Source organism: Physeter macrocephalus, chromosome 4 (assembly GCF_002837175.3).
Source record: "Physeter macrocephalus isolate SW-GA chromosome 4, ASM283717v5, whole genome shotgun sequence".
Taxonomy (NCBI): domain Eukaryota; kingdom Metazoa; phylum Chordata; class Mammalia; order Artiodactyla; family Physeteridae; genus Physeter; species Physeter macrocephalus.
In genome coordinates this window covers 32,716,357-32,728,447 of record NC_041217.1, presented here as the reverse complement: position 1 = coordinate 32,728,447, position 12,091 = coordinate 32,716,357, and the positions used below count along the sequence as shown (strand labels likewise).

Below are 12,091 nucleotides of genomic sequence, written 5' to 3'. Positions count from 1 at the left end.
CCTCTCCTTTCACCCCCAGCGCACATTCCCAGCAGTGATATGGGAAGCAAGCACAATGTGTAACATTTGGTGGTCTAGGTTACACTGGTGACGGCACTTTGGACCTTCTGGTGAATTTGAAAGCTCCCTTTATAAATTATATTAGTCACTGACTACATTGCATAGACTTACCACAATAACCCTTTCCTCCATTCTGACAGCAAACCTTTGTGAGCAGAGACTTGGGGTGTGGTTCTGGTCTGCAGCTCCTCAGGGCATGTTCTTAGACCCTGTAAAACCATCTGATCTTCACAACTTTCTCTGACCTGACTGGGTCAGGCATTCCTCTTTTCCCTGAACACACAAATACAGTATTCTTTCTCCTCCAAAGTCATTCTACCCAAGTAAGTTCTCCGTAAGGATGCTTGGAAATTTTAAATAATTCATGTACAATGTTAAACACAGTCCCTTACATATGGTAAGCAGTCAACGGATGTTAGCTACTGTTCTGTTGTTGCAACTATCATTATTACAATATCTGCCTACTAGCAACCTTCAGACATGGAAAGTGAGACTTGGAGGTTGCATATTCAAAACAGATGGCTGATCAATAATGTGGGGTCTTGAGTTGTGAACATGTAACACCTTTCTAAAACTAACGAGTATATACTGCTTGCTTTATGATTAAAGAAAATGACATAACTTAAATTCTTGAGCAAGATATTTAAAAATAAAGCCATTAACTCTGAAAACTGATTTTAGTTTCACATTATTTAGCAATGTGGTGAGTACATAGTGTTCTGTGGAGGAATAGTGCCTAGCAGGGAACCTAGTTTGTACTACTTATACGTGTTTGAATGAATCTTGATAGGTTGAGACCTCATTATAGAGGCCTGAATATATATACATGCCTGGTTAAGCAAGACATTTGAATGTTATTTAATGTTCAGTGAGAAGCCATTTCAGAATTTTGAACAGGGAAGTGATGTAATCCATTGCGTGCCTTAGACTGGAAGGAAATGTGCAAAAGGTTATATTTGATGACAGGGCTATGGTAAATTTCTTCTACTTTTCTGAAGTTTCTAAGAACACACATCCTTTTTAAAGTTTCTGGAGCACACTTCCAAAGGTGATGGTGGCTCTCTATGGGGAGCTTGGGAATGGGGGTGGGGGCAGTGTACTTGAATCTGGGAGGGGTAACGTAAGTACTTTGAATGAGAGCCCCCAAGGAATTGTCCTTCAAGAAAATCACTGTTTTAGGGAATCCTTAAGTATCAGAATCGTAGATTATAGAGCTAAATTTAACCTAGAGGTCCTCAGCTCTCACCCTCATGTTATGGATGAGATCAAGTGAATTCCTCAAGGCTCTTAACCCAGGATTTCTGATTCCTAGTCCACTGCTGTCTCTAATATACGATACATTAAAGTTTTAGAGGATCGCTTCTTGGCCTTTTGGCTAAGATCAAGTGTAAAGTTGTAGAGGAAACTATAGGCAAACAGACTGTTAGGGAGGACTGGCCTATATAGCTTCATCTTTCCTGCTCCAACAAGCCTGAATGTTTTCATGCCATCTTGCTATACATTTAAAATTGTACCACTTAGATATTCGTGTAGGATAATAAGTATAAGAAAGAAAATAAAAATCTCACCACCCCAGAGGCAAACACTAAAACATTTTGTTACATTTTCTCACCAGTCTTTTAAAAAAATATGTATTTTAAAAATTAAGATTCTATTGTTTTATAGCTTGTTTTTTTAAAATTTAATATATCCAGACATTTACTTATATACCTAAACCTTGCATGAATACATCATTTACAATGCTTATGTAGTAATATTTCATTGAATTCATGTGTCAAAACATGTATAATTAAACCTCTATTGTTAGATGGTAAGATAGCTCTCAGTTTTTCAAGCAAGCTGCTATTTTATGAATGCAGATGGCTCTCGGAGGATTAGAAGACTTTTGGTCATTCACACAATAATATGAGTTAGTTAAATATCTATGTTTTCTTTTTACCACCTAGCTGAGAGCAGCTAAGTTAGAGAGAATGGAGGTTGCGATTTGGCATGTAGCACAATAAGGAGAGGAAAGATGGGTAGGAGCTGGTGTGAAGGGTATAGTTGTACATGGGCCTTGTGAAACCCAGAAAACGGTAGGTGCAGGGATAAGGAAGGAGGTTGCTGAAGTGGAGTAATTTCAGTATTTTGCATAGAAATGGCTCTTTTTTTTCTTTTTCTGATCCATGTGACCTTTGCTTCAAGACTTAAAACTCGAGCTGTGTTATGAGTTTTTTTGGTTCTCCAACACAGTAGATTCACTAAGTGTTGGTTAAAAGGCTGGGGCGCCTGAGCACCACTTCCACTTATTATTGTCCAAGTTCCAACCTAACTACGTAAAACCTTTTCAACATGATGGTTGTGTTTTGGGCTACCTGCAGACAAATAATAAGCGTGTTTTGTCAGTTTAATGGAAATGAAAGGGCAGATATATTCAGGCTTAGTGACTAATTGAATGTCATTAGGAAAGGACAAGAAGACATCAAACGTGACTTAAGAGCTAAAAGCTTCAAAAATGGTGAAATGAGGAGTTATTGCTGATTTGTGAAGAAAATGAAGGATGACACCTGAAAACTCATATTACATTTCAGGAACTTGTGCTGGTGAGAGATAGGGATAACACAGATAAAACTGTAATTTGGAGATATTCTAAAAGCCCTCATCTTAGCCAGTAGTTTCAGTTGTGGCTTAAAACACCATATCTATCTGTACTTCCGAATAATAAAATGGGTAAATTTGCATTTCACATCCTCCTCCTTTAGTTGAAAACAATTGATTATTTAGGAGAGGGATCATACTATAAACTAGGCCCTAGTTCTGCTTCTGATTTACTGTATGACATTGGACAAGGCATTTCACCTCTCTGGTTTCTAGTCTGTAACTCAAAGGATGATTAATACTGGTTTAGATAATTTTTGAAGTTCCTTCTGAAACCTAGAGTCTTTATTTCTAAAACAAAAAATGACCCCTGAGATAGGGTTGTGTGTACATTCTCAAATTTGAAAAATTAAGCAAAATACTCATCTAGTAGATTCATGTAACTTTTAAGTATAGCATCTTGAAGGTGTCCCTCTATCAACTAAAGAACAAATGTCTCAGTTTAATATATGACTGCATAAAAAAATGCAACCACAGTAGGTGACCAAAAGGATAAGTAACTTTCAGGAATTTTGAAAACCCAGTAGTATTTTAGTATGTGCTCTCTCAGCATTAAAAAGGTCACCTTGCTAATACATGTTAATTTTGAGAGTTTAATTGACCTTTGGAATTTTAATATCAACCTTTTTTGGTGTGTTTAGAGGTTGGAGCAATCACGGAAGAAACTGAAGCCTGTGATTGGTGGAGTTTGGGTGCTGTCCTCTTTGAGCTTCTCACTGGCAAGGTAAGCAGTGACCTGGAGGTTTATTAAGTTTATCCAGATGGTACCTTGATTTCAAATTGAGAATATTTAGCCTTTGCCTTTAGTGTTTAGGTCAGGGACTAAGTAAGAAAACCTTGATACCAAAGGGGGGGGGCAGAAAAATGCATGTTTATCAAGATTCCAGATTTTTAAGAAAGTTGAATTCTATTACATTGAATAAATTGATGGTAAAATTCTGTTATGTCACACGGTTAGTCCATAGCGAGATATAAGACTACACATTCTTTTTCTTCTTTTTCTATGGGTCAGTTTCAACAGAGTTAAATCTGTAAGGTACATGTAAGGATTTAAATTCTCTGTATGTTTTAAATACCTGTCTGAAACCAGGAGGGAATTATCATTTTAGAAAATTAATGTAGATATTAAAGGTAATATTATCTTTTTTCTCAATACTGTAATTTTTCCTCTCCGTTCTGGCTTAACGGAGAGTTATTGATCAGAGAGAATTTATACTCTCTCTGATCAATAACTTTTAAGTAAGATATTTGAGGTTAATAGTTAATAGATTTTAATAGAGTATTGTGAAGATTGCCTCCTGGGATGAAAACAGAGGAAATGAACAGTCATACCTTTGTAAGTAGTCATCTACCTTAAATATGTAGTTAATACTGAGCGCCTAACATGGTTGTGGAATATACAAGTCACCTATACATACATTTAAACCATAAAGTGCTATACATATATAAAGCATTATTATTAACAAATTTTCAACTTCGAAGGTTTTTAAGAACATGAAAAAATTTGAGATAGCAAATCCCATGTTAGTTTTTGGGTATAATGGAAGTTTTTCTACTATGAGCCACTCTCTTTATAACTAAGGGAAAAGGGTGAGTGGCCTAAGCTTATGATGTGATTTTGATGACTGCCTGTATTTCAGTTAGAGTTCTGTGGGCTCATAGCCCTTGTCCTAAACTGCTTAGAGGGTACTGTGGTGATTACTGCACCTCCAGTTAAGGTGGTTCTTGAGCTTTCTGTATTTGCTGTCCGTAAACCCTGTGATGGAACAGAATATGATGTTGTTTGGGATAAGAAGTGTACCTGATTGATTGTTTCAGACTCTGGTTGAGTGCCATCCGGCAGGAATAAATACTCACACTACTTTGAACATGCCAGAATGTGTCTCTGAAGAGGCTCGCTCACTCATTCAACAGGTAATTTAATTGACCTATTGGCCAAGTATATCAACCATGCAAATTAGCAGAGCCCACAGCTCCAAAACTTTAAAGAAGTTAGTTTCGGACAAGAAGGACCCTTTACTAATTACAAATTCAGAACTAGTACTGTATATCTTTAGGCTTCTACTATTATCTGAGTATTGGTGATGTCAGAGAGAATAGGTAAAGCTTGTTGGTATTATTTATTTATTTATTTTAAATCCAGGCTAATGTTTAGTCAATTCCATACATCTGTGTAGGTGTGAGATTTAAGTATTGCTTCTAGCTGGTCTGGAGCTGCTCTATTACATTTTGTAACCATATGTGAATGGCTATTTTCTTTTCTTTTCTTTTTTTCTTTTTTTAAACTTTTTAAAGAGTTTATTCCTTAGAGCTAGTCTCGAGATAGTCTCTGGTGAATGGCTGTATTTATAAACGTAGGAATGGGCTACTTAGGAGAGAAGTGGTAGAAAATCTTGCCAAGTTAGATCACTTGTAGATCCATTCATGGAACTTGAATATTGGTGTCAGGTGGTGTATTTCTGGTGGCTTTGAAGAAAGAGACTATTGATAATTAAAGTTCAGTATCCCAGAGATAGGCTTGGGACTCTAGTGAGCTCCTTAAGTTGATTTGCCATGTGTAAAATGCTCACCTAGTTTTGAAGAGCAAGTTTTGATGAGTACACTGAGGGCTGTTAGCACTGAGGTGTGATAGGCTCACAGCAAATAAGCAAAAATTGTCAGGACTGTGATCCCCTATGCTTTTGGGAAAATATCAAGGGAAAAGTTATTTGAAAAAGATGAACTAAAATTTTTGTTTAATGAAACATGAATTATTTTTTAAATCAGGGAAAACAAAATTTGTAAAAAAAAAAAAAAAAAAAAAGAAAGAAAAGGGGAGGGGAGAATATATTAAGAAGAGTATTACCTACTATTCTCTTGAGCAGTGATTTTTGTCCCATTCAACGAATATATGTAAGGCATAGTGTCATAAGCTACAAACTTGAGATTCACAAATAATTATATCACAGATGGATTTAATAAAGGTTATCAGAGAGGTTTAAAAAAATACTTTGGCAAGTCAGGATAAAGAGGTGTAATAATTGATGCAGTGGTGGTATTAGGAAAGTTTTTGTGTAGTGAGTGTTATTTTTGCAGAGCCTTAGCCAGAATTTTGGCATTGCAAGGTTGGATGTGGGAGAATAACTGGGTGGAATGAACAGCTTGAACAAAGGCAAGGAAGGAGTCAGAAAGACTCAATTTGGGAAATCAAAAGTTTGGTTTATCTAGAGTACAAGGATGAATATAGGGATGAGTAATAGTAAGTAGATGAGAATGGAAAGAGAAGTTGGGGCTCTCTTATCATGAACACCAGGGGAGAATTATAGTATTTAATTCAGTAAAAAATTGAGATTTGGAGTTTTTGTGCACAAGAGTGAAAGGATCAGAGTCATGCTTCAGGAAGATTAATTTGCTCAGACTCTGTAAAATCTAAAGAAACATAATCAGGTTGGAAATGGTGAGATGAGAGTACCCTGAGCACTCTGTAAAAGGATTAAGAGGTAATGCAAAGATACATAAAACATTTCATTCTAATGGGCAAAAAGGACAGCTCCTCATTTGATTTCATATTCTTTGTTGTGGCACAGCAAGGTAACTTCAAAGTATTTTTTTGGCTATTAATTTAAGGAAGGCTAGCAACTGCTATTTTTTGTTTCTCTTTCTTAAAGAAGTAGTCATTATTATGTAATATTGAGAATAGAATTCCCCACATTAATTAATAAAGGTCTGTTACTCCTGTCTGTCAGAATTTATGTTGTAAAGGAGTCTGAGCTTAAGATATGTTAAGTTCCCAAATACAGATATGTATAGCTTATATAGTTAAAGCAGCATTCTGTCATTGGCCTGCCTAAGGAAACTACCACTCATGTTGAGGAAACATCATCAGGAAAGGGAAAAGGGGTCTCTTGGCATGATTAGCAATTTGTCATTTTGACTTTCCTCTTCCACTACCTCATGGTTCATAAAGGTTATTTTAAAAAATCACAAAATGATTTATGTGGAAAGAATTATTCCACTTTGAGGAGATTTTCCCCTCTTTGGTCTTTTCAGCTCCTTGCTTTCTTCCTAGATTTCATAATTCCCTGTACCCTTGGTTTAGTCATCTCAGTCCAAGTGAATGGTGCTAAAGTAAACATAGTTACATTTTAAATGCAGTTTAAAAAAAAGATATTTACAGTTTACAGATCCTCAGAGCATGGATGTTTGTACTTGCCAGTGTACATTTAGTTCTTTATGACACAACTGCTTTGTCAGTTGAAAGATATTATATGAGAAAAAGACCTTCCAAACAAATTTCTGTGCCTCCAATGCTCAGCTTTATTGCCTATTCTTTAGGAGAAAGGAGGTTGGCAGTGACTGTCTTGGTTTTGCCACTGGCTGACACATTCTTTTAGCAATAGAATCTTTGTGTGATCTCTCAGAAGGCCTGGGAGAGTATTTAAAATGGCAGAATAAGCAAGACAGTCATGGGTAAACAATTATACTTTTGCCTATAGATTTACACTTGGAAAAATTATAGAAGAGTCCATGGACTAAGGTAAATTGACTTTAGTAAAAGTCAAAATATGAACTTTTATTGGAATTTCATAATGAGGTCATGTTTTGGAAAGAATGGGGGCGGGAAAGCCAGTTTTAACAAGAAAGAACTTATATGTTTATATGTTTCCTGAAATATTAAAAAACATGCTATAGTTATAGTTAATTCTTAGCAATGTTTGATATTTTAGATTTGTATTCAAATGTTTAATGCCTTCCACATTTCAATCAGTGGACATGACTTGTCTGATTTTGAAAATGGATTTGATACCTTTAGGATATGCTTATGCTGATGGTTTTATAATAGCAGCTTTTCTCTTAACACGGTTTAGCAACTTCTAATATAAACATTCTTTGAGCAGTTCACTTTAATAAAAAGTAGTCATTTTGAATGCTAGATACAGTAATTTCAAGTGAAAAGACTATGAGTACAGTCTTTTGAAGTATATGCTTCACTCCCCTTGTGGATTTGGTGATATCAAAGTGAAGTAATAGATTCTTGGCATTTGCAGATCACACACTCATGAAGCAGTGTAATGTTGTGATTAAGAGCAGGGATTCTGGAGACTGAGTACCTGAATTCAGATCATATCCTTGCTACCTACTACCTATATCATCTTAAGCAAGTTATTTAATTTCTCTGAGTCTCTGTTTTCTCATCTATAAAACAGAGATATTTATAGTAACTATTCATAGAGTTGCTGTGAGTTCAATGAATTAACCTATGTTAAGCAATTAGAATAATGCCTGGCCCACAGTAAGTGTCACATAAATGTTTTGTATTATTATGATTGATAGGGCAGCGTTGAAAGCTCACGACATGTAGTAATTTATAATTTGATGAAGCATATAGTTGAATTATAGTATAGGGCTGCTAACATGAGAGTGACGCAACTGCTGGTGATACAGGTTGAAAAGGTCTAAAAAGTAGTGGATTGGCACATAATAGGAAATCAACTGATGCTTTTATATAAATGATTAATTATTAGTGAATAATAGAAAAATAGAAATAAAGGAAAAAGAGAAATAAAAGTTTAGGTTTATCTGAATAGTGGGATTTCCTATAGGTATAGAACCATTAATGTAATCATCCAAATATTTCAGTTGCAGTTGACTAAATTCTGTGGAAAAAATTATGTGCTGTAGGAATATTCTCAAATTTGAATGGCTATAGCCATATGAGAAAGTTGGAAAATTCTCTCCTAAAAAAAAGAAATTATAAAGTTGGACAGAATTGGCAAAAATAACCATCTTTGTGCTCTGGAAATTGATCAAAGGGATGCAACAATCTGGAAAGTACTTATGCTTGAAAAATAGCTGAACTTTGGGAAAGAATTGTGGGACTCTGTGGCATTCTTGCCTGGGGCTACTTGAACTCTCTCTTCCCTGCTTGGCCAGGTGTGAAGGTTCTCCCGGGTTGGGGTAGGCCATGAAGACCAGCACTGAGGCTGTATGCATGTGCAGGCAAAGATCTCAGTGGAAAGTAAAAACCAGGACAGACTTGAAAGTGGCCTAAATTTTGAATATGTTCTCCTGCCCACTGGCATAGGATGGAAGCTTTAGTAACTAAGGTATTTGAATGCAACCCGTTTTCAGTCACTGGTTGACCACTAAGCTGTGCAGACACAATGGTGACCCTTAGGAAACCAAGCTTAAAAAAGGAAAACTGAAAACTTTTTTCTTAAAAAAGAAAAAAAAAATGAGCAGAGATATCAACCTCTGTTTATTACAGTGGGGTGGGGGAAGCAGATTTACAGATCTAGCTGAACAAGTTATCAAACAAAGAATAAACCAACCAACAGCAATTGATAAGAGTCTTCCTGAGAAAAAAATAAGACTCCAGAGTCACTAAAATATATTATCTAAAATGTCTCATTTTCAGCAAAATCTTGTAAGATATCCACAGAAACAAGATAGTAGATCCATAGGCAGGGAAGAAAACAGTCAATAGAAATTACTCTGAGTGTCCCCAGATTTTTGGATTTAATAGAGACTTCAAAGCAGTTATTATAAATATGTTCAAAGAATTAAAGGAAATCATGTATAAAGAATTAAAGGAAAATAAAACAATAATGAATCAACAAATAGATATTCTCAATAAGGAGATAGAAATTATATTAAAAGGAAAAAAAGAACCAAATAGAAATTCTCAAGTTGAAAAGTACAATAATTGAAGTGAAGAATTAAGTAGGGGAAAAAAAATTCACTGGAGCATCTCAACATGATAGTAAATTATCCAATCTGAAAAACAGATAAAAAAATTTGAAGAAAAATGAACAGGGATAAAGAGACCTGTAAGAGATTAAATATACCAATATACATATAATGGGAGTTCCAAAAAGAGGACATAGGGAAAGGGGCAGCAAGAAATGTTTACGAAACAATGGCTGAAAACATCCTAAATTTGATGAAGAACATTGAGATGCATCCAAGAAGCTTAGTGGACCTTATGTGGAAAAATACAAAGAGATCCACATAGAGATATTGTAGTCCAATAGTTGAAAGACAAAAACAAAGAGGAAAATTTTGAAAGGAGCCAAAGAAAAACAACTCGTTGTATCCAAGGGAACATTGATGTCTGACTTCTCATCAAAAACAATGGAGGAGAGGTAGGAGAAGATGGTGGAAGAGTAAGACGCGGAGATCACCTTCCTCTCCACAGATACATCAGAAATACATCTACACGTGGAACTGCTCCTATAGAACACCCACTGAACGCTGGCAGAAGACCTCAGACCTCCCAAAAGGCAAGAAACTCCCCACGTACCTGGGTAGGGCAAAAGAAAAAAGAATAAACAGAGACAAAGAATAGGGACGGGACCTGCACCAGTGGGAGCGAGCTGTGAAGGAAGAAAGGTTTCCACACACTAGAAGCTCCTTCACGGGTGGAGACTGCAGGTGGCAGAGGGGGGAAGCTTTGGAGCCAAGGAGGAGAGCGCAGCAACAGGGGTGTGGAGGGCAAAGTGGAGAGATTCCCGCACAGAGGATCGGTGCCGACCGGCACCCACCAGGACGAGAGGCTTGTCTGCTTACCCGCCGGGGCGGGCGGGATCCCAGGGAGAGGACTGGGGTTGGCAGTGTGAACACAGCCTGAAGGGGGCTAGTGCACCACGGCTAGCCAGGAGAGAGTCCGGGAAAAGGTCTGGAGCTGCCGAAGAGGCAAGAGAGTTTTTCTTCCCTCTTTGTTTCCTGGTGCGCGAGGAACGGGGATTAAGAGCGCCGCTTAAAGGAGCTCCAGAGACAGGCACGAGCCACGGCTATCAGTGCAGACCCCAGAGACGGGCATGAGACGCTAAGGCTGCTGCTGCCGCCACTAAGAAGCCTGTGTGCAAGCACAGGTCACTCTCCACACCTCCCCTCCCAGGAGCCTGTGCAACCCGCCACTGCCGGGGTCCCGTGATCCAGGGACAACTTCCCCAGGAGAACACATGGTGTGCCTTGGGCTGGTGCAACGTCACGCCGGCCTCTGCCACCGCAGGCTCGCCACGCATCCGTACCCCTCCCTCCCCGTGGCCTGAGTGAGCCAGAGCCTCCAAATCAGCTGCTCCTTTAACCCCATCCTGTCTGAGAGGGGACAGACGCCCTCAGGCAACCTACACGCAGAGGCGGGGCCAAATCCAAAGCTGAACCCCGGGAGCTGTGCAAACAAAGAAGAGAAAGGGAAATCTCTCCCAGCAGCCTCAGAAGCAGTGGATGAAAGGTCCACAATCAACTTGATGTACCCTGCATCTGTGGAATACCTGAATAGACAACGAATCATCCCAAATTGAGGAGGTGGACTTTGGGAGCAAGATATATTATTTTTTCCCCTTTTCCTCTTTTTGTGAGTGTGTATGTGTATGCTTCTGTGGGAGATTTTGTCTGTATAGCTTTGCTTTCACCATTTGTCCTAGGATTCTGTCTGTCCATTCTTTCTTTTTTTCTTTAAAAAACTTTTTTCTTAATAATTATTTTTTTATTTTAATAACTTTATTTTACCTTACTTTATTTTATTTTATCCTCTTTCTTTCTTTCTATTTTTTCTCCCTTTTATTCTGAGCCGTGTGGATGAAAGGTTCTTGGTGCTTCAGCCAGGAGTCAGTGCTGTGCCTCTGAGGTGGGAGAGCTGACTTCAGGACACTGGTCCACAAGAGACTTCCCAGCTCCACATAATATCAAATGGCAAAAATCTCCCAGAGATCTCCATCTCAACACCAAGACCCATCTTCATTCAACGACCAGCAAGCTGCAGTGCTGGACACCATATGCCAAACAACTAGCAAGACAGGAACACAACCACACCATTAGTAGAGAGGCTGCCTAAAATCATAATAAGGCCACAGACACCTCAAAACACACCACCAGATGTACACCTGCCCACCAGAAAGACAAGATCCAGTCTCATCCACCAGAACACATGCACTAGTCCCCTCCAGGGACTACACAACTCACTAAACCAACCTTAGCCACTGGGGGCAGACAACAAAAACAACGGGAACTATGAACCTGTAGCCTGCGAAAAGGAGACCCCAAACACAGTAAGGTAAGCAAAATGAGAAGACAGAGAAACACACAGCAGATGAAGGAGCAAGGTAAAAACCCACCGGACCTAACAAATGAAGAGGAAAAAGGCAGTCTAACTGAAAAAGAAGTCAGAATAATGAGAGTAAAGATGATCCCAAACCTTGGAAATAGAATGGAGAAAATACAAGAAATATTTAACAAGGACCAAGAAGAACTAAAGAGCAAACAAACAGTGATGAACAACACAATAAATGAAATTAAAAACTCTCTAGAAGGGGTCAATAGCAGAATAACTGAAGCAGAAGAACGGATAAGTGACCTGGAAGATAAAATAGTGGAAATAACTACTGCAGAGCAGAATAAAGAAATAAGAATG

At 38.0% G+C, this 12,091-nt stretch overlaps 1 protein-coding gene across 4 annotated transcripts in view; it reads left to right on the top strand.

Moving 5' to 3' along the window:
- Nucleotides 1-12,091, top strand: part of RPS6KC1 (ribosomal protein S6 kinase C1) — a 243,181-nt gene that overhangs the window by 217,187 nt on the left and 13,903 nt on the right. For 2 of the 4 annotated variants that reach the window (XM_055084079.1, XM_055084078.1), the window contains 3 exons: nt 3,339-3,421; nt 4,516-4,611; nt 7,173-7,213. In XM_055084079.1, the coding sequence (XP_054940054.1) occupies nt 3,339-3,421; nt 4,516-4,611; nt 7,173-7,213 (220 nt within the window). The remainder of the gene's footprint in view (nt 1-3,338; nt 3,422-4,515; nt 4,612-7,172; nt 7,214-12,091) is intronic. The other 2 variants (XM_024133753.2, XM_024133751.2) reach the window with 1 other exon arrangement.